Source organism: Hydra vulgaris, chromosome 10 (assembly GCF_038396675.1).
Source record: "Hydra vulgaris chromosome 10, alternate assembly HydraT2T_AEP".
Classification (NCBI taxonomy): Eukaryota; Metazoa; Cnidaria; class Hydrozoa; order Anthoathecata; family Hydridae; genus Hydra; species Hydra vulgaris.
In genome coordinates, this window is record NC_088929.1 from 1,543,852 (window position 1) to 1,567,500 (window position 23,649).

Below are 23,649 nucleotides of genomic sequence, written 5' to 3' on the forward strand. Positions count from 1 at the left end.
AAATTTTTTAAAATCACTTTTTTAATTTATAAAGAACTAATAAATTAATTATAGTAAATGCAGTTGATAAAATTATATAAAATATTTATTTGACTAGACTTTTCTCATTCAGACAGTGAAAGACTAATCGATAAACTTTAAACAATGATTTATTACTTCATATAAAATAATAGTTTAGTCTTTATTCTATATATATAAAGCTGTGCATCAATGATTCTGACGCAATTTATTTATACATTTGGCTCCGCAATGTTCTGTTATACAAACTACATTTTTTTTTTATATAGCAAATAAATATTAGAAAGTTTTTATTTTAGGAGTTTTATTTTTCCCATATAGTACTAAAAGTTTTTTTAGGAGTTTGTTACGTATTTCACTTTTGGTCGACTGGAATTCCGTCATCTACGCAATCAATCGAATGGGATTATAGTTGATTGCGCAAGCAAATTAATTTAACCTATTTTTAACGTTGTAGATAATACTTTTCAACTTCTTTTTAACTTTTAAACGTCATCATTAAAGATTTTAATATCTGTAATTAAAAAAAATTTTCTAATATTGATGTAATTCTTTATTTTGATTTCTTACTACAATATTTCAAGGGAGTTTAAATACCATCGTTATCAAGTATAATATAAATATAACAAAACCATTACAAAGCTAAACTAAAACAAATCAATGCAATAGTTTCTTTTGATTAAAAAATCGAAACGTTGATTCCAAAACGAAGTTGTGACGTAACCTCCGTCATCCTAATTTAGAACGCCGTCTTAAGGTGCACATTTGTGACGTTGTATTTCAAGTGGCTTCCTCACTTTTTTGTTAAATTTATCCCTCTATACTCTTAGTGTATTTTTATTGTTCTACGCAAAATTACCACGAAGCTTTTTGAATCTTGAGCTATTGCAGAATTATCTCATTTTCCTTCATAATATCTGGATCATCGAATCAATCAAATCAAATCAAAATCAAATCAAATTTATTCTGAATAAAGATCTTACATCAAGGATATTTACAAATAGTAATGATACTAATCTCAAGTAAACACCTATCAAATAAAATTATAATAAATAGTGATAATAAAAAGAAAAGTCATATAAAAGGTGATAATTGTAAGAAAAGGAAAAAATAATAGAAACTGTAAAAGTTATATAACGATGTTAACCACAAAATAATACCAAGAACAATAATATAAATAATAACTATAAATTAAAATAATATCAGTAATAATAACAGATTAATAATAATATTAGTAATAATATAAAAATAACATTAATAATAACAGATATTATAATAATAAAAGGTAAATACAAATTAAATTGATATTAATAATAATAAAATATGAATGACAGTAGAAATTATTAGGAATATATTTATATAATGATATAAAACAATAATAATAAGGAACAACACTAGTATTTAACAAAATTTAACAATAATAAGAGTAATAATAAAAATAAAAGTTATTGTTACAAAAAATGTATAACATATATAAATATATATATATGTATATGCATACGCACACATGAATACATATATAAATACATACACATACACTCACACATATATATTTATATATACATATATATATGTATATATACATATATATATATATATATATATATATATATATATTTATATATATACATATATACATATATATATATATATATATATATATATATATATATATATATATATATATATATATATATATATATATATATATATATATATACATACACACACATATACATACATACATATACATATATATATATATATATATATATATATACATACATATACACATATATACATATACATACATACACACACATATACATACATACATATACGCATATACATATATACATACCCATACACACATACATACACACACACATACATATATATACATATATATATACACACACATATACATATATACACATACACATACATACATACACACACACATATATATATATATATATATATATATATATATATATATATATATATATATATATATATATATATATATATATATATATATATATATACATTTTACAAACAGTAAAATAAAAAGCATGAAGACGGGTTTTAAATTGTGTAATAGAGTTTAGGGATTTAATGTGAAGAGGTAATTTATTCCAAGATTTTACGCATTGGTTTGTGATTGCGTTTATGACCGTACTTAACCGAAGAATGATTTGGGATAGATAATTTAAGGTTACAACAAGATCGAAGATAGCAGCGAGAACATTTTATAGTGGTAAAGAAATTACAAAATGAGGGAGGGAGGTTTACTTGCTATTCCAGACAAATAGACAATTTAACAAATGAACAAGATCACACAATTTCAGAATCTTGGATAGAAAGTATAGGATATTAGAATTAGAGCGATATTGTTGAAAGTATATTATTTTTAATGTCTTGTTTTGCAGATTAAATATTCTTAAAAAATCTTTTGTCTGGCTTTGTCCTTAAACCTGACAAGCATATCGTAAATGTGATCCAAAAATAGCATGGTATATGTTGAGCAGAGTTTCATGGTTGACATAATGTCGAATTTTGGATAGCATCTTATTAGATCTAGATAGTTTCAGTGCTAAGTCTTTAAGGTGAGAGGAAAAGGATAGATTCGAGTCAATTTTGATTCCAAGATATTTTAAAGAAATTACAGGAAAGATTTTTTGGCCATTTAGTCTGAAGTTTAGGTATTTAGTGATTTTAGATTGAGTTGATTTGAAAATGATAAGCTCAGTTTTCCTGGTATTAAGACTTAATTTGTTGGATCGCAGCCATTGAAGAAGATTGGATAAATCATGATTTATATGTTTGTTGATTTTTTTTAATGTTTGTTCGTAAGGAGTAAGTTTGTGTCATCAGCAAAATGGTAAGCAGTTGAAAATTTTAAAGACGTATTGAGATCATTTATAAAAATAAGGAAAAGCATTGGACCTAATACAGAACCTTGTGGTAAACCTGTGGAGAAAAATATTGGCAAAGATTTAGCATTATTGATGGCGACAAACTGTGACCTATTAAAAAGATATAATAAAAACCATTGGTGAGCAATACCTCTAACACCATAGTGTTCTAGTTTACTTAGAAGGATTGAGTGATCAACAGAATCAAATGCCTTATTTAAGTCAAGAAACACACCACACGCAAATAGTTTACTGTCAAGAGCCTTCCTAATTGACTCAGTTATATTAATAAGTGCATAAATTGTGGAGTGTTTGCTACGAAAACCATACTGGTGATTGTAAAGACATTGATTTTTTTCAAAAAAATTGTAGAGTCTGATATGCATGGCTTTTTCAAATATTTTACTTAAGTTAGAAAGAAGAGAAATTGGTCTATAATTTTTGTGATCGAATTGAGAACCCTTTTTATGGAGAGGAATGACTTTGGCTATTTTAAACACATCCGGAAAAAGCCCTTTTTCAAAAGAATTATTCAATATGGTACAGAAAGGTTTAGAAATAACGTGAGCAGTAAGTTTAAGAAGATGAGTGGGAAAACTGTTTGGACCTAAACTTTTCTCATTTTGCAGAGTATTTCTTATTAAGTCAGATACCTCGTTTTCACTGACTGGATTAATCCATTTTCTAACATCTACAAAGGTCCTGTAGAGTTTGAGGATCAACTACCTTTGTTCTTTTTTTCTTCAACACTGCTGACATATTTGTCAGGTAAATCATTTTTAAGCTTTAATTTTCATATTCATTTCAATATCAAAATGGGGGAACCTAACCTAAAATAATTGTTTATTAGTTTAGATTCCAACTATTTTTAAATGTTAATAATTTCTCTTTTTCAGAAACCACTATCCTGTTAATTGATGCTACATTTCGTGTGGTTCCTGCCATCTTCCATGGTGGTCAGCTGTTCAATATTTCACTTGAGTTAGGAACAATGATCGTGCCTGTTCTGCATGTCTTAATGACTGGACGAAAAGAAGGTCTCCATCTACGCGTTTTTAAAAGGCTTCGCGAACTTTCTTCAACTTTAGTGCCACAGACTGTGATGGCTGACTATGAAACTGTCATCGGAAACTCTGCCAAAGCTGTTTTTTCAAACATAAGAGTAACCGGTTGCAGATTTCATTATGCCCAGGTAATTCTCAAAAAGATTAAAGCCATTGTTCTGCAGGTGGAATACACAAGGAATAATTATCCAATCATAAGAAAATGGTATCGTAAGTTTATTTTCATGTGCTTGCTACCACCCAATTTAGTAAGGCCTGAAGTTGAAAAACTAAAAGCTGAAGCTAACCATCACAGTGGCATTGCAGTTAAAGAAAAAACGAAAAAGTTTGTCAACAATCTTCAAGCTGTTGTTTTTCCTTGCCGCCATCTTTGGCTATGCCAGCGATGTTCTGAAGCTATTCAAAGTAGTTCTATTAATCACTGTCCAGTATGCAGAGGACCAACAGCAGATTTTATATATGTGTTTATTTAATGTACTATTTAATATACTATTGCATACATTAAATCTTTTTATTTGTTTAACTGATTCAATTCTAGAAGATTCGATTCTAGATGATGGTTCTATATTATTTGACTGAAACAAGTTTCAATAACTTAATTGAAAAAACTCGATCCTAAAAAATTCGACTGTAAATGATTCTATCCTAACAAAGAAAGTTCAAATTCGATTCTAAACAGCTTCGATCAATAAAAAATTCGATCGTCTCATTCTATTCTATTTAAATTCGGTTCTGACATTATACACGCTTCACTCTATCATCTTTTTCTTTGTTCTATATTGCTATTCTTCATCTCAAGATTGCACTCTTTTTAATGTTTTTTCTGATCGAATGGACGAAGCCCTTTCTCTTTATTTTTCAGCCAATATTGTTGTTTTTAGTGACTTTAATGCTCACCACACTTTATGGCTTGGCTCTCAAGTCAGTGACTTTGCAAGTATTAAGGCCCACAATTTTTCCCTTTCTCAATCTCTAACACAAGATATTCAACTTTCCAACTCGCTTTCCAGACAATCGCTTTTCAGACAATTTGTAAGAATTTATTTCCATGTTTGTTTGATATGACAATAGACACCTCTATTCAATGGTTATAGAATATGTGCACAATATAAACTTCTCTGGTAGACAGAGAAGTTTATTTTGTGCTTTTTGCACAGCAATACCGCTTCCAAAGTTATGTGACTTGTATGCCCATCTAATTCTAAAATATGAATACCACCATTTTGCTCAGTTTTGGTATAAATACTTCTTTCAGCCATTCAATAAACTTATCGTGCTCCATCCAACCTGATTTTGAAATCGAATATTTGGTGCACCCTGGACCACCTTTTGCCCAGTCAGGACAAAAGTTTCTTTTGGCTTTGTATATCACAGATGGTGATGCAAAATGCCCATCAGCGTTGCAGCAACTGTTTACAGTATAATAAATTTTTTCATTGTTGCCAGTAAGTTAAAATGCACGTCTTGCCCCTTTTTGATACACTACTGTTGCTTTGCCTTGATCACCTGAAAAACTTGTTTCATCACAATTCCAAATACGCGACCCAGAAGTTACCAGTCTGTACCAGTCTGTTAATATTGTTTGGCGACACATTCAAAATAAAAAATAATTATTTAGATGCTAAGTTATCCGCTTTTCTTGTTGAAATTTCTTTGACTATCTCTTCATAAAGACATAAAACCAGTCTTCACAAGGATTTCAATTTTTGAAAAAGTGCAATTGATCTTCGCTTTTAAGGTGGCCACATACAAATTCTAGGATTTCATCTCGTGATAAACCATAACCCAGTCATCAAGTAATTGAAACGCATTCACCATCAATCTTTCTGTTTCATTAGAGGGTACCGTTGTTGCACCTGAGCCATGGAAGCCTTTGTTGTTTTTATTTTTGCGATCTTCAAGCCTTGAGACTGGCACGCCATGTTTGAATGTAGTTTTTCTCAGCGATGTTTAATTTTCTTTCATATCAGCTAATGTGGCTAGTATATCGTCTTCTTTGTATGCTTTTTGTTTTTTTAGTTGACATGTTAAAGTGAGTGAGATAAAGTGAGTGAGTGATGTTTATTTTGAGAAGTAATATGACAATTGGTTTTAATGAGTAAGAGATGATTATATTAACAAATAACATTATAGTTCATTTTTAATTAAACCGTAATTAACACTAAGTTAATTAGATAAAGATAGGTGCTTAATCACTTGCAAAAAACTAAACTAAGTAATTAATAAAGCGTACGATTTTATCAGAAAAAAAATTTATTTTTACTTTTTCGATTTTTCATTTAACTTTTTGTTCTAACTGCATAAAATTAAACTATAAGAATTAAAATTAAATTTCTAACAAAATAGTACTAAAATTATTTTTATATCAGTTTCGGTTTAACCATTTTGTTCGCAACGATAAAAAATGTATAAAAAATTTTGACTCCCCGTTAAAGTTGTTTAAAAGAAGAATAAAATGGAGTTGAATAGGCATATAATTTTATCAATTCGAATAGAGGAGATAATTTTGTATTTGAATCTATTTTTATTTTTTTCATAGCCATATCCGTTTAGCTTTTATTTGATAATTTCGATCAATGTGCGGAATGATATGGTGTGCGGTTTGACCCGGTTTTATTCTATACGTTCTTCCTTTATTTACTCCTATATTTAATTCCTTTAGCAACGTAGACATTATTTTAATAAAAATCATGTTTTTGTTGATTTTGAAAAGTTTTAATAAATGGACTTGTGTCCTTTTTGAAATGACAGGTTAAATTGGCTTTGACAAATAGTACATTTGAGGAGATCATGACCTGCGTTATCAAAGGAAACAATTTCTTTAAATTACCATTAAAAGTGTTTAATCTTCACTTATCATTCATAATTTTAAATAGTTTTTCAAATTACTTTTTAATGAACACATTTTATTATTGATGAAGTTGAAAAATATTTTTAAACACAATTTTCTCTTCTCTAATGGAAATTGAAAAACTTTTAAGAATTAACTCATTTGAATTGGGGTATTTCATAGTTACGTTTGTTGCAAGCATTTAATTCATTCAGTTTTTTGATTATAATTAACTAAATTCTTTCGTAGTAAATAACTTTATATGAGAGAATTTTATTTGCTTAAATCTTCTATTATACGCCTACACAGTCGCGTACAAATCCCAAAAGCACAAAACTACCCTCAATTATATAAATTCAATAGCTTTAACCAACTATATTAATTGATCCATTGAGACAGGCTTGTTTTTATTAAAACTTATTTGAAAGTCAACTTTAATTAAACTGTACCAATCTATTTATAAACTATTTATAAACCAATAATATTCGGTAGTATATTTATAAACTAATTAAAGCTAGTTTATCATTTTAAACAAAAAAAGTTTGGCGATTTCAGAATAAATAACTATTAAGTTAATTGCATTAACTTAAAGAAAAATTCCATACTACTTATTAATTATCGACATTTTTAATTTTTTATTCTGCGCTGCAGCCGTATTCACCTCCCTCCGTTAAGCTTAACGGAGCTTTTGTCTAATATTTCATTACAATATTTCTAAGTAAAAAATATTTAAATTTTTTAAATCAACTTTTTTATGACTTAGTATTGATCGAAGTGTTTAATAAAAAAATATGTATTTTAAAATACCATACATTTAAAACTTTTTTTATACACATATGTGCAATTATAGTACACTTTCTCACTAAAAGCAAAACATTGAGGTGCGAAAGATTGTTTTAATTACTGTTCACGTTAAACTACGTCGTGACGACATCATTCAAAACAAACAACAATATTTAAATCCTTTAAAAATTCTAAAAAATGTTAAGACGTTTTCAACTATATTTTTTCTAATAATAAACCTTGAAATTTATTATAGCTCTGTTGCTGTTACTTGTTTACAAAATGACGTTATACGTATCGGGAAATGTGATTTGTTTATATATTTGAATATTCAAACAACTATAAACTTTTAAACCGTTTTAACCGTTTTAAACATTATGCTTGATTAATAAATTTTAGTTTTATTATTTTACTTTTGTAATTTGATTCATTAGAAATTGCTCTATCATGAATCAAAAGAACCCTTTAACTTTTTCGCAAGAGGAAGAAGAAAGTAATAAATTAGATCACTCAAAGACCAGTCTGGTATTATCTCCGAAGAGAACGTTGCCTTATTATACTCGTAATGGTTTGAAACACACTTTGCAGGTTTTTGAAATGCAGGATTTTAATACTCTGGCTAAAACGAAATTACAAATATTATGTGCTAACATAAGTAATATTTTACTATTGGATTATAATACCGAGTCATTAGTTTTATTTAAACCTGGTAATCATCATATAACGTTTGAAGAGCTAGTTACCTTTATTGAAGATGAACTTCTTGTGAATGGTAAGTGTTTTTCATTGATTTTTTTAATTTAATGGAAGATTAACGTTAAATAACTTCACCATTAACGTTAAAAAAGCTCTCACCTTCTGAATTTCACCGAAATTGTGAGGTTTAGGTAAAAATTAACAGTTTAAAACCACAAATGTGTTAATTTTTGATTATTAATAAAAATTAATGGTATGTTAGTACTAAATTAAATTATACATAGTAATCTAATCGTAAAAAACATCACTAATGAAACAAGACGTTTCTGTGTTAAATTAAAATGGAGTAAAATAAAGGAAAATTTATAGTTGTGAATCTCGTTTATTCCATATATCTTGTGAATCACACAGTACATGAAATAAACGAGACTAAACTGTAAAGTTTATTTAAATTTAACTATTTATTATATTTAGATTTAATTATTATATTATATATTAAGTTTAGAGTTAACCTTCTAAACTTATTGGTATATAAACTTTAATATATGTATTAAGTTTATATACCAATAAAATGGATTTCTGTTTTTTTGTTAGTTTTCTATTTCTTTTAAATACACCTATATCTTGGTTTTATCAAATTCGTTAAGCCAATTTGTTTAATACAATTTTATCGTTGCATTTTCTACTAAAGAAAAAATCTTATCAAACGCTCTCGTATAGTTGGTAATTAGCAAATTTTTTTCTAAATGCTTTTCAATTAATTTTATCTTTAACTAAATTTTTTTTTTGAATTGGAAATAAGCAACTCAAAGGAATGGAACATAAGCAACATGAAGAAATGTAAAATAAGTAGGTTTAGGGAAGTGAGAAGCATTAATTTTGCGATTGATTGTTTTTTTATTTTAAATTTATGGTTTATTACTTTTTGTTTGTCATAACAATTTAATAAAGCGTTTTTCGTTATTTAATAAAAAAATATAATTAAAACAGCGATTTATACTCGGATTTAGAAGATCGTAAAGTAATTAAATCGTGAACCGCTAAAAATAAACGTATTAAAATTTTATTAAAATTGGTAAATAACTAACAAGGTATTTACTAATAAAATACAGATGCCTAAAAATTTACGATACAAAATGGTCGTTGCTAAAAAGGAGATGACCCTCCAGACATGGAAAACTGTCAGATAAATCGTATATTTAATAATTTGGGTTCTAATTTAAACTTACCATCAAGCCTTAAACATTCTGAAGTAATAATGTTTGCAGATTTTTTTTTTGTTTTTTTGTTTTAGTTATTTTAGGTGTTCCCAGAAGTCCTTACGGTCTTATCACAGAGCACCGCACAGTGAGTCAAAATCCATAAAAAACGGCAAAAAACCCCCCATAAAAAAAGTTTTGCTGGAAATTATTTAATTTAACTATAATGTTACTAAATACCACTAAAAGTCAATAATTAACTTTTTTGTGAACAATTTTCAAGATTTCATCAATTTATACGCCTTTTTCCGAGACTTATTTATTTTATTTTATTTATCGGAAAAATCGTTCAAAAAAATCTAGCTTTTGTGTCACTCTTTTAAGATTGACATGGCTAAAAACAGTTCAAAATTTAATTTGAAGTCATATGTTTAAGATGTTTGGCAACTACTAACAACATTTTTGACAATAAATTTTGTTTTTAGTTTTTCATTACTGAGATCTCAAAAATGTGTCATAAATTGATTTTTTTAAATTAGTTTAATTATGAGTTTAGTTTAAAAACTAAACGATTCCACTAGATTCCATGGTAGTTTTAATATTTTCCCATTAATAGGTATATATGAAAGCAGAAAAAATAAAAATCATTTGCCCAAACTTGCCCCAATTAAAATAAGACCTTTCAAATACTTCGGGTTTTTTGTGTTTTTTTTTTTTCGTTTTTAATTAAAACTTGCCGTATAAAGTAGCGAATATTAGTTCATTGCTTTCATTCATTACACAAATTATACATTTAGTTCCTATTAGTAAAAAACTCATGCTCATGCAGATGGTGCTAATTATCAAACCTCAAAAACCAATATATGCAACGTTTGATGGCATAGTGCATGTTTTAAAATTAAAACTTGTGTATAAAATAACTTAAAATAGTTCATTGCTTACATTCAACATGAAAAGAATACATTTAGTTCCTATAATTCAAGAGTTAGGAATTAATCAGGATAACTTACTCGAGGCTCTTCTACGTGAGTTTTGTAGACTGAAGGGTCTATACTATGAAAGTATTAAAAAACCTGAAATGATAAATCTAAAGAAAACTCTAATAATATTTAAATGTAAATTCCGATCAAAGTTGCGGAAGTATGCAAGAACCTTCTCTAGACTTTTAGAAGACGAGCGAACTTGGTTGAACAAAGATATTACTGTTAACAAAAAAAATGTTGCATCATTTTTTTTGTTAACAGTAATATCTTTGTTCAACCAAGTAAATATTATTAAATATGGAAGATTTAGGTGATAGAAGCAGAAGATCTAAGGTATTAATAAATAAATTAAATTCAACCCAGTTAAAAAAATAGTTTACAAGCTTAAATATTAAATATTATCTTGTTTAAGGTTGCCAAATTGGCTGAACATTCTGCTGAAGCATTGGCATTAGCTTCAATAAAAAAAGCCACTAGAGATCCTAGCAAAAAAGAATTCGTTGATCTTGTGAAAAGTGCTACAAACTCTGAAAAAGATAAAATCAAAAAGATAAATTTTCCGATAAAAATGAAAACCGAAGATGCCTTGATCTTAAAAATTCAGTGTGACCTTTCTGATGAACAGTATCAAATTATTAGAAATTCATCGATAATACATAATGCAGATACTTATCCTTCACTTCATGAAATTAAGAATGAGAGACACAAATGTTATCCTGAGGGTTTAATTGTGACAGAAACATCTGCTTCAACTTCTCTACAGGGTATGTTTAATCATACTCTGACAAGGATATTAAATTTTACGGAATGCCAAGACTGAGAATGTTTGCTGAAATCGGGGGGAGGTTTAAAGGTCTACTTCATTTTAAATGTGGTTTTGATGGTGCCTCCAGTCAAAGTGTCTATAAACAAAAATACACTGATACAAATATTGGTGAAGCCCAAGTTAATGAACAAAGTCTTTTCCAGACAGCTGTTGTTCCACTTAAATTAACCATCATGAACAAAAATGTATGGTTAAATAAAAAGCCCTCTAGTACACATTGCTGTAGACCCCTCCATCTCCAATATCAAAAAGAAACGGAAGAATTGATAAGAAACGAATTTGAACTTTTAAAAGCAGAAATAAATAGACTAGTCAAGTTTGAAGTAAAGTTAGAAGTAGAGGAAGGCAAACCGGATACGACTATCAGATTTAAGTTCAAACTAGATTTAACCATGTTTGATGGTAAAGTGGTTAATGCCCTCACTAACACTCTGTCCTCGCAATCATGTAATGTTTGCGGAGCTAAGCCCAGTGAACTTAATTACCCAGCATTGATCAGATCTAAACCAATCAATGAAAAAGCTTCATCTTTGGGTCTTTCGACTCTGCATTGCTGGCTCAGATGTTTTGAATATATTTTACCTTTAGGATATAAATTAGACATTAAAAAATACTTTGCCGAATCCCCTGCTGAAAAAGCATTAGTAAAAAGTAAAAAAACGAATATTCAACTGAGGTTTAGAGAAGAGCTAAGTCTTATAGTTGATATGCCCAAACAGAGTTTTGGCAACACTAACGATGGAAACACTGCCAGAAGACCATTTGAAAATGCTGAAACTTTCGCTGATATAACGGGAGTGGCAGTATATGTAATTATTAGATTGAGGACAATCCTAATAGCAGTATGCTCCTGTTATGAGTTGAACTCTGAAAGTTTTGGCCAGTATTGCTATGAAACTACAGCTCTTATACTCAAAAACTATTGCTGGTATGTGATTCCCCAACTGTTCATAAACTCTTGGAACATGGTGTGCAGATATCTGAGACATTAGAACTACCAATTGGTTACTTCTCTGAAGAGTCACAAGATGCTTGAAATAAAGAAATTCGCAAAGCTAGATTAAACCATACAGCCAAGATATCTAGAAAGAATGTTATGAAACACCAGTACCAATACTTGTTGATTCGAAGTGATCCTGTAATATCAAACACTTGTTTTAAAAAATACAGTGTTGAAAATGAAAAAACACTTACCCCTGAAGTTTTATCTTTGTTAAATCTGTAATAATGAAATAAAGCCTTTTTTATAGTATTAGGTTTTCTTTTTTTGTTTTCTTGAAAGAAAAATTAGATAAGATAAATATTTATTTTGTTTTTAATATATTTTAATATTATATAATATTGAAATATTTTTCGAACCAGTTTTTCTTTTTAATTAATAAATGTTTTGGTTTGAGGAATTTAATTTTTTTAAATTAAGTCAGTCATTGTGCGCGTAAAAGTCTCTAACGCGTATACGCGTAAGTAGTACGAGCCTTAGGCACAAGAAATATTTAGATTAAAAAATATGTGGTATTCTTTTATATGGTATTTTGGATCAAGGAATTTTATTTTTTTATTTAGGTTATATTTTACGCGCACTGAAACAAAATATACAAAATTATACAAAAATGTTTTAACATCCCCTCCATTAAAAACTCCTGCATCCGTTACTGCTGTGCTCTACCAATAAATTGAATGGGAACATGAAAACGTTATTTACACTACATGCAAGACATAGCAAGTTTTAATAGTTTTTACTGATGACCCTTATATTCTCGCTAATATTTTCAAAACAATTCCCTCCCCATTTGGTCACACTTTAAAAAGTAAACTTTTTTGACAGTTGGATAGAGAAATACTTGCACCCAAAGTTAATAAGTTTAAAATGCTTGTTAAGATAGGATTACGACCAAGCAGATTTTAATTGTTTAAGCATCTGCATTTTAAGCCAAAAATCGAAAAGGTTTTTAAAAAATAAAAAGTTTAAAAGTTACCAAACATCGCAATGAAAGGCAGGGCCGATGGTATAGGTTTCGAAGTGGAGGGGAACAATCATCAATTTCGGAAAAAAATCCTTTATATCTAGAAATTTATTAAAAAAAAAGCTCTTTAGAAAAAAAGTAGGGGGGCCAACTCTGGCCCCTCAAGTGTTGTTGGCACTGAAAGTTACCATAAAAGTTATCATGAAAGTTATAGTTAAACTTGTGACTATTCATTATTCAACTTTTTATAAAAAAATTCTAACTTGAAATATTTCAATCGTAAAAACTATAAAATAACAAAAATAAAGTCTTCTCGTTTTTTTGGGGCCCCACAATGTCAAACTATTATTTAAGCATTCAATAATACTTCTCGTTGCATAAAATTGCCTTTAACTCTTCAAAAGTAAACTAGACTAATTTAGCTGCAAAATTTAAGTCAGATTAAGTCAAGATTCGCCAAAGCTTATAGTTTTAGCAAATACATCTCCGAACGAGCAGATAAACTTTTCTCCAATCAAAACCAGCAAAGTTTTCTTGGAAATTCAGAATCGAATTGGCTAAATGCCCTTAGAGATTTACCTCAGGGTTCTGGTATTAGACCACTACTGTTCCTTAACTTTATAAACAATATGTCTGCCCTACTCAACTATTGCAAACTTTATGCTAATAACACTAAGTTTATTGACCATCAAATTCCTTTTAATTGGCTTTAATACTGGGCTAAATACTGGAAAATTAGCTTTTATTTAGACAAATGGAAATACTTGTTTTTTAACAGATATTGTCGCATGCTGCGTAACAAAACTTTAATCAACGATGAATTAAATGATTCTTGCTTGCCCTTAAGCATGACAGACAAAGCAGGCTTCAAATACAATTTAATCGAGTGTAAATCTAAACGTGATCTTGGTGTTAATGTTGTTCACAATTATTATCTGTGCAACATCCAATAAGAAAATAGCTATTTCAAACTCGCAGGGTGTTCTTGGTTTGCTTAAAACGCTTATTTAAGCATCGAACAATGGAAACGTTATTTTTCATTTAAACATCTAACAATTAAAACGTTTAGCTTCTTTTCCTGTTTTAACATGAAACTTCATTTGGCTCAATAGCATGAGAACTTTTGACTAAAAAATATAAGCGTTCATTAACCTAATCTAAACTGAACCACAAACTTGCTTATCTCTTTGAACCATGTAAGCCAATGCCCGCTGCTCTGTTTTCCGTATCTTATCCGATATTTCAAAATTTACCACGGCACCAGTAAATTCAAATGGATAGTCATCATTACCGGTCCCTGCCCTGTATATATTGGGCCATCTGGGGTTCTTCTCACCACATTTAGACACCAGGAGTAAATAAATATGTATTTTGCTAACTTTAAGTACACACTTTTTATTTTCTATTCACAACTTTTTGGTTAACCTCCTATCTGGGACCCATAGCGGCGGTTTGTCGCTTTTAAGACTTCACGGTCCGTGAATCACGGATATTTCCGTTACAGATTAAACCTACTAATTACAACATCAATTAAACTAATACAATTTAGAAACTATAATTATTAAACATAATTATTATATATAATTATTAAATATTTGAAATTAAATTTTGTTTCGAATAATGATTAACTACTATATGTGTTAAAACTATTACAAAAAAAAAAAAAAAAAAAACAGGAAACAATAAAAATGATATAAAACAAAACGATATTAGTATTTATTTAAGAAATTGATTAGAAAAAAAGTATCCAACTAACTTTCTTTAACATGGTTTTTCTTGATACAAACAATTTTAAATTCTTTAAGAATCGAGTTCACTGAATTTAAATAAATGAAAATAAAGAAAAATGGTGATGACACTAAAAAGTAAAAAAAAGATTACAAACAAATAAAAACAACTTGGTATTGGTATAACCTATAGTATATATTACATAAAAATTTCACATAAAATATGTAAAATGAGTATAGATTTTTTACTCATTTAAAAAAGCTTTACTTTAAAAACTTACCTGTAAAAAGTTATAATATATAAACTGTTGTGTTCTGAGTATGTTTAAGCCGCTACGTTTATTATCTTATATTTTTTTGTGTGTAACGTAACACGGAACTGTGTTCGTATGCTTGTGTGTTTAAGAACAATATTGGTCTTAGGGAGGAAAAGTATTATTATTATTGTTGTTGAGCCTCCTTTTATTATCTCTGCCATCACTATATGTATATTAACATTGTATTGATAATAACAATACAATATAAACTTACCTTCCAGTAGGCACGTGGAGACGTTTGTAAGACGCCGGACGGACGTCCCCCACTGGGAGAACGTCCTTCCCTGTATGCCCAACGACGCATCCCCACTGGGCAAAAGTTTAGTAAAGTAAGCAAAGTTGGCGAGAGTTTGCAATCGAAGTGACTTATATGTTTATTGATTCGATAAAGTTAAAAAATATACTCATACTTTTGGAATGTTTACTCGCCAGCAATTTCAAAGAGCAAAATTTCTACCAATCGAGAGATTCTTCAATCACAAATCCTACTTTATTATTGCTATGTAGTATATAGTTTACAAGCTTTTTATGCATTTCACTTGAGATTTGATGGACAATATAAGCACATGCATAATCGGATTGTAAATATAGCCCATGTGTAAACAGTTTTCGGTAAATCTACAGTTAAGTGGTTCAAAATAATTTTATTTTTTCGCTTGCAGCGCTCTCGTGCGGAGACTTGTTCAAAGTGGTGACTTTTTAATATAAGCGTAAGTAATTATTTATTGGCTTTAGTACATACATCGACTATCTTATAGCCTGCTACTACAAGGGAGTATTGCTACATCGATTATCTTACAGCATGCTGCTACAAGGGACTGCTGCTGCATCGACTGAGGGTTTGGCATGGGGCAGTAATCTTTTTTCATACTATTTCAATTAATATTACTAATGTTTAAAAAGCCTTTACTGATGAGAGCGTAACAAGCGTAAAAATTAAATTGTTTTAACCGCAAAATATTAGTTCTTTTAAATCGGTAATCGATGCGGTAGTGGTGTAGTGGTAAAGCGCTCGCTTCATAAGCGGGAGGTTCCGAGTTCGATCCCCACCACGTCCCTGGTAGTACCGCGCTCAACTTGTTTCTCCGCGCAGCGGCCTTGTTTGTCAAGGTTTGTGTTTCGGAGTTATAGAGTTGAGAGAGGGTTATAACCACTATTAAGTAACCTCCTCATCTGTAGTGGCTTTATCGGCCTTGAGGAGGTGAATAACAAAAAAAAAAAAAAAAAAAAAAAAAATCAGAAAATGGCCAATTAATTTTACCAGATAATACACATTGTGATTAACACAGAAAATAGTTTTGTGCTGATTTATCTGCATTTTCCAGCTAAATTTTATAAAACTATTATTTTCTTTAAAATTTTAATACAATTTCATTGTCTTTTTTTTTTTTTTGATTACCATATTGTCATAGTTCTACAGAACTTTTTTTTTTAATATTAGGTATCCTGTAAATGGTCAAAACCCCAAAAAACATTTTTTATTTGAAAAAATGTTTAATCCAATATCATTTTGTAATCTAGAAAGTATTATATGTTATCTAAATATATTTTGAAAAAAAAAATAATAATAAAACACAATTATTAGGCAGTAAAATTATTTTTGTTTTAAAATTTAGCTCCTGATCTAAATGTAAACTTTGATGACTTTGACCCTTTTTGTTGGACTGTAACTAATCAAGATAAAAAGAAATATGTTTCAAAGATCCTTCAGGATGAAGAAGTGTTTCATATATGGAGAGCCTTTAATAAAATTGACATTAATGAGTCAGGATTCATTGACATTGAAGAAACTGTTTTTTTGTTACAAGTATTTATGCAAGGTATCGGAACTCCATGGACCAAAGCTTCCTTGGATAGTTATACAAATAAGACAGAGTTAAACTTTTGGGAACTTGTAGAGTGTTTGGAATCAAATTGTATTATTCAGAATAATTTTTCATGGTAATGTATTTATCTAATTTAAAATTACCTAACAATAACCAAGAGTGTCAAATGAGTGTAACCTTTTGCAAGAGTGCCACACGCAATGTAACCTTTTGCAAGCGTGCCACAAGCAGTGTAACCTTTCACAAACTTAGTAAATTTTTAGTCAGAGATGCAAAAAAAAGTTTATTAACTTTTTAAAATTTTTATTAATATTGTAGAGTGGGGCTAGTTTAGCAATTTTTATTAAATCTAACAGATCCCATGAACTGTGCGTCGGATTTACATAATTTTTCACTATTTGAAAGATAATTTAACCTGCTATAAGCTTTAAGAGAAAAGTATAAATTTTGATTTTTTAATAAGATATTGCCTAAAGTATGCGGAGCTGCTTAAACTGCCCCAGCGGGGTAAGGTGAGCAATAGTGTAGGTTAAGTTGAGCAATCGATAAATGAAAGAATATGCATGGTACGAAAATTGAGTAAATCATCAATAAAACTTTTACTAACAGTAAGCGTGTGTATAATTTACAAACTTTTTAGTTTATGCACTTTAACCACATAAGTAAGAAAAGAGAAAAAATTAAATAGTAAGAAAACATCATAAAATAGGAAAATATTATTTTATATAACTATCTTGAAATTTGAAGCCCGATTTAAAAACTTTATTATTAATGTTACCGTTACAAAAAATGTTTTGTCATGTGATGCATAGTTTTTGAAAAACTGCCCAACTTGCCCCCGGGTTCAACTTGCCCCGCTCTATCCTAACGTTTAAATTTCATTTTAAAAAATTTGAAATTTTTTAGAAAGAACGGAATCCCTTCCGCCTATGCATTTTCCACCACCACTTTTTTTATGATTGATTTTATTAATATTTATTGATTGATAATTTTATCTTGATTAAAAAACGTATAAAAACGTATAAAAACGTAGGTCTGAACATTTGAGAAAAACACTAATTAAGACGTTAAAGCTTAGTTTCCAATAGTTGTAAAAATGTTGTAGAATAATTGTGCAATTTTGTTGTACAAAGTTGTTGCCGAAATTAATTTGATTCTGTTTCCGCAGCCTTTGTTTTGCACCATTTTGTTGCACAACCGACGTTAAGTTGCGCAATGTTCTATTATAAAATGGTGTACAACAGTTGTATAACATTCCTACAACTATTGGAAACCAAGCTTTAACGTCTTTATTAGATTGTTTTACTCTAATTTTTAAACCTAAGTTTTAATCTAAGTTTTTATAGGTTTCTTAATAAAACAAATAAATATCCTGGTTTTTATTTATTAATTTGAAAAGTTTTAAAATTTTAAATGAAACACTTCTAAAATTTAGTTTTATGCGCTTTCTATAAGTATTTTTAAATGATCTTTTTTCAAGTATTTTTTGTATTATTATTTATCAGGTATATTTCAAAGGTGGGATCACAAACGTGTTGGTGTAGATGTAAATCAAACAGACCTTATTGAAAAATGTCGTGTAATTAAGAATGGTCGACTTTGCTTGCGTTAGTACTGCTCTTAACATAAATCGCTACGTCTCTTCCACGACCACAGCGATCTTTTCTATATATGTTGTAGTTTAGAAGAACAGGTGCTGAGGATTCAATAAAGCAAGTTTTGGTGATTTTAATAGGGTGTAGAGATGAGGCGTTAGTGTAGAATCAGTTTAGTGACGGTTTGAAAACACCTCTTTGTTAAGTGGGTGATTGCGAGTAGTTGATTATTGGCCGTTGTTGAGTTTGTACTTTTCGTTGTTTAATTTGCTTAAAAGCTCTTGATCTGAGGGAGTTTGATCATACCGTATGAATACACTTTTGTATGCCTCATTTGTAGCCAGGTTTTTGGCTACTGCTAGAAGACCATTACGAGTTTCATTGATTACAAATTCGAAAATGAAAGACGGGAGAGCTGGTTGAGTAAGTATTGCGGCAGTGTAAGTAGTAAATGTGCTAGTGTTTGGCGGTGATTAAATCACCTAAAGCAGCTGGTACCAATGCTTTCACCGCCGATCAATAGGTTAAAAATATTTTGCATTATATACACTACTCAGCTTCTTTTTGCATTATATACACTACTCAGTTATCATTTATAACAAAATCAACAAATTTTGTTGAAAAATCAACAAATTTTGTTGATTTTGTTATAAATAATAGCCAGAATGCATCCTACAACTCTGAAAGAAGCTGAGTAGTGTATATAATGCAAAATATTTTTAACCTATTGATCAACGGTGAAAGCATTGGTACCAGCTGCTTTAGGAAACCCGGTAATAATGACCCTTTAAGCTTTTAGTTATTCAAGTCTAGTGCTTGTTTTCACGGTATCTATGACAGCATTGTTAGTGGTTGACCCAGTTTTGGCTAATTGTGAGGTAAATGACTTTAAGATTGTTTGAGACTGTGGAGTGGATGGATGATCTGCCGACAGTTGGCAATTAGCAAGTTGAATTTGCGGGTTGGTTTTGGTTTTTTCAAGAGCTGCTACTTTTTCAAGTAGTATTTTGACAGCTAAAGCAAAAGAGCGGATCACAGCGTTGCATCTTTTGTGTAGATAAGCAGTCTTGCCTCTTTCACCTGGCCAATATTCAAGCAGGTCTGTTGGGTTTATAGTAGGTGGAATGTACAATGTTTGATATAGTTTGTTGGAAAGCATGTTAAAATGTTGAGATTTTAATTCAATTTGTTAGCAAGAATATCTTAAGTGAGTCTTGAGGTTTATAGTTAAATTAGGTGTTGGTGTTGGTTAGGTGTTGGTGTTGGTCAATAAGTTGTTTAATAGCTAAATTTTTTTATTGTAGTTTTTGATTTTTGATTTTAGTTTTAATTTATACAACAATAACAACTTTTTGATTTTTGTCAAAAGCAAAAATAAAATAACTAATTGATCTAAAAAATTTTTTTGAAAATAAACAAACAGTTTTAAAAAGTCAGATGCAACGCAACGGAAAAACGGAATGAACAGAGAAAGAAAAATCTTCTTTTTAAAATGTTCTACTGTAAACTTTTTCTTGCAGATCCTGGGCAGGTGAGGCTCTTAAATCTTGGTGGAAGCAACTTACCTCGGTTAGCAAAACTCTGGTAGAAACCCTCATTTTCATTGTGGGTAAAAGCTTTAGGAGCTTGTAAACCTTGGATGGTAATCTTCCTAGTAAAGTTTACAATTGTTAAATTATGATAAGTATAGTACAACATGAAGCGCTGTTGAATTTTAAGGTCAAAGCATGGCTTGAAAGTGTTCTTAAAAAATTTAAACTTGTATTTGTAGGATTTGAGCTTGTATTTGTAAGATTTGAACTGGTATTCAATGAACTGGTACAACATTCTCATTCACAAAAGTATCATAAATGTATGATGACGTTTATTTCCAGGAATTCCAACTTGCAATATAATTTTAAACAATACCGCTTTCATTATGACCAACTTTTAGACCAAATCCCAAACGTGTTAAAGAAAACCTGGGCTTATCAAACTATTTTGTTCCACGGAGTACAACAGTTTGATAAGCCAGCTTGAACAGAATTTCTTTTTAATTTTTGATGTGGAGATAAAACAATTATCAAAACAATTTTTCCACTTTAAAAGTTTATTAGCAACCTCATCCATGTTTGCTGTCAATGCTTTAATAAGTGTTCAGCTCCGTGAAGTCTTATACTTGTTGTATTTTTCTTTTTTGATGAGTTAAGGCAATTATTTGAGTACCAGTCGCTGTAATGAATTGAATGGAAAAGAAAAATCAAAGTATCTAATGTTAGTATACAGAGAGAAAAGTTCAAAAAAAATCTGATATTTTATGTTAAAAAATCAAGTTTGTAAATTATTTTTTTTTAGTATATATAAAGATGGTCTGGAGTCCATTCTTAATTATTATATCTTGGAAATAGTAAAAAGTGGATTCTTAGTAAAGAAAGGCCATCGGATTAAATCAATGAAAGAACGATGGTTTGTTCTCACGCCTGACAATTTGTTTTATTATGATGGTAAAACTAAAGGAGCAAAAAAAAAAGGTTCAATCTGCATTAATAAGGTAAGCTTTTTTAAGAAGTAATTTACACCTAATAGTTTATCATTTATAAAGTCGCTAAGATCTTCAGGGTGTTGTTTATTGTTTATCTGTATCTACATGTTTCCTCCTATCTGTTTTTTAATTTCCACATTCAATATTTTTTTATACCATGTAAATCTAACATAATATATATTTAGTGTGTAAATAAAGATGTTTTCACTTTTGTTGACATAGGCAGTAATAATTGAACCTTTATTTGATATGAAAAGTAACAGATTTCGATTTCTGTTGAATTGTGGCATCAAAGGTGTTAATTATGAAATAGAAGCTCTTGATCTTAAATCAATGAATGAATGGATATCAGCTATCCAACTATGTATTGGTAATAACAATGTTTATTAGATATTTGTTACTGACATTAATTCATATAATACCATCAGATGGGGTAATATGGCTACATTTTGACTTTTTTTTTTCAATAATTTGCTAAATACAAAAGCTATAAACTTGTAGATTATATTTGAGAATTACTTTTTTCCAAATGCACATTATATATGAAAATCAGCTATGTGGCTTTAAAACTTTAACTAATTTCTATATATAAAAATCATTTAAAAAAAATCAAATTATAGTGTATTTAGGCCATTTAACAAAAAAACCTAATTTAAACAACATAACATTGCAATACATGTTTATGAAATTAAAGGAAGTTTCAAATCCTAAAACTAGATGTGTAAAACTAAGTTCAAAATAAATGCAAATACAAAAAAATACAAACAATATACAAATTTCAAAGGCATTTCAATCTTTATAATGGTATCTTGTGGCCTTTCTGTTTTTTCCTTGGAGCCAGGGTTTTAGCTGAGATTAGTCTTATCAAAGTTCATTACATTAGAAAGACAATGTTCATGATTAGGTTGTGCAGATTGTTGAAAATAAACAATAAGCTGCTCTTCACTTACAGTTGCACGGCTCTTTAAAATTTTCTTTCTAATTCTCTGTAAAGGTTAGGTGGTGTTGCCTTTTCAAAAAATCAGGAAGTCAAATCTTGCCATGAGAAGTTCTCTTTTATTTGTGAAGGGTACATTTGATAAATTGTTTTAACGCAGCCAGATCCCAAAATCTTCATCCTTGTGATGAAGTGCTTTGTCATTGCTCAATATTGAGTAATGACAAGCTTATACTCAGTAGAAATAGCAGTTCAACAAGGTGTCTGCATATTTTTGGTCTTGGCCACATAGATAATTTCTAAGAGTTGATCAGGAAACTTTGTAGGTCTCAAAGGCCCTTTTGACCTGAATACCAACAGCAATTGCCTTTATAGCCTCAGGAACTTGCTCTATTAGGTAGTTACTGTGTTTGTAACCTTTCTTTAGTTTGTATGTGCATGGTATATTGCAACTGATAAAAAAAAATTTTACAAATTTATCAACCAAGTCAATATGTGGCCATATTACCCTAAATTGAAAAATGGCCTATTTACAGAGGTTTGGAGGTCTGGTTAATTTGTGTGTGTGGATATATATATATATATACATATATATATATATATATATATATATATATATATATATATATATATATATATATATATATATATATATATATATATATATATATATTAGGGTGTGTCATACTTTTTTTTTTTTGAATTTTACTTTGCATAGTTTAAAAAAGGGTGAGGTATAATATTAAAAGTTCAGAACCGTTAAAAAAAAAAAAAAAAAAAGTTTTAGCTACCAGGGAGTCAATGAGACTATTTCACCAAAAGCCCGGGGGGGGAGGGGAGGTAAAAACTTAAAAAATGGAAGTATTAAAAAAAAATAACTTATAAAACGTAAAAAAACGCCATTTCTTTTTTTTTTTTTAAAAAAATATTTTTGTAAAAACAAATAAAGAGGTTTGCCCCCTCCCACTGCCTACCACTGAAACTGCAAAATTAGGTTGTTTTGGAACTAAAAATAAAACTTTTATATAGATCCACACAATATTTACTGGCATTTATTAAAATAAAGTACAATAAAGATTAATTCTTAAACATTGTCAAGCCAATAAGGTTTTGTTTAGATAGATTACGTGACATCAACTTCTGTGATAACTCTAGTCCTTTAATCCAACCATCTCTTCTATCTTTTGTAAAAACATTTTCGCATGCCTGGGTAACTTTTTTTACACATCTTTCGACAGCTTGAGTGTGGCAGCACCAGTTTGGTACAATCATTGGTTTAAATAAATACTCTTTGATGTCTTTAGTTGTCATGCAACAAGTCAAAGGTGGTTCAAAAGCTTCATTCCAATCAATAAGATCCTTGAGACAAGTTGCCTTAGTATTGATATCTGGTGTCCTTCTTGGTCTAACAGATAGATCTCCTAGTTGTTCATTTTCATCACCTT

The 23,649-nt window shown here is 29.3% G+C and overlaps 1 protein-coding gene across 2 annotated transcripts in view; it reads left to right on the top strand.

Moving 5' to 3' along the window:
• Positions 1–7,781: 7,781 nt before the first annotated feature.
• LOC101234335 (switch-associated protein 70) overlaps positions 7,782–23,649 on the top strand; it is a 60,841-nt gene continuing 44,973 nt past the window's right edge. Inside the window, exons 1-4 of one of the 2 annotated variants that reach the window (XM_065807045.1) lie at positions 7,782–8,385; positions 16,942–17,266; positions 21,081–21,276; positions 21,490–21,637. In XM_065807045.1, the coding sequence (XP_065663117.1) occupies positions 8,061–8,385; positions 16,942–17,266; positions 21,081–21,276; positions 21,490–21,637 (994 nt within the window). In that variant the 5' untranslated portion in view covers positions 7,782–8,060. The remainder of the gene's footprint in view (positions 8,386–16,941; positions 17,267–21,080; positions 21,277–21,489; positions 21,638–23,649) is intronic. The other variant, XM_065807046.1, reaches the window with a different exon arrangement.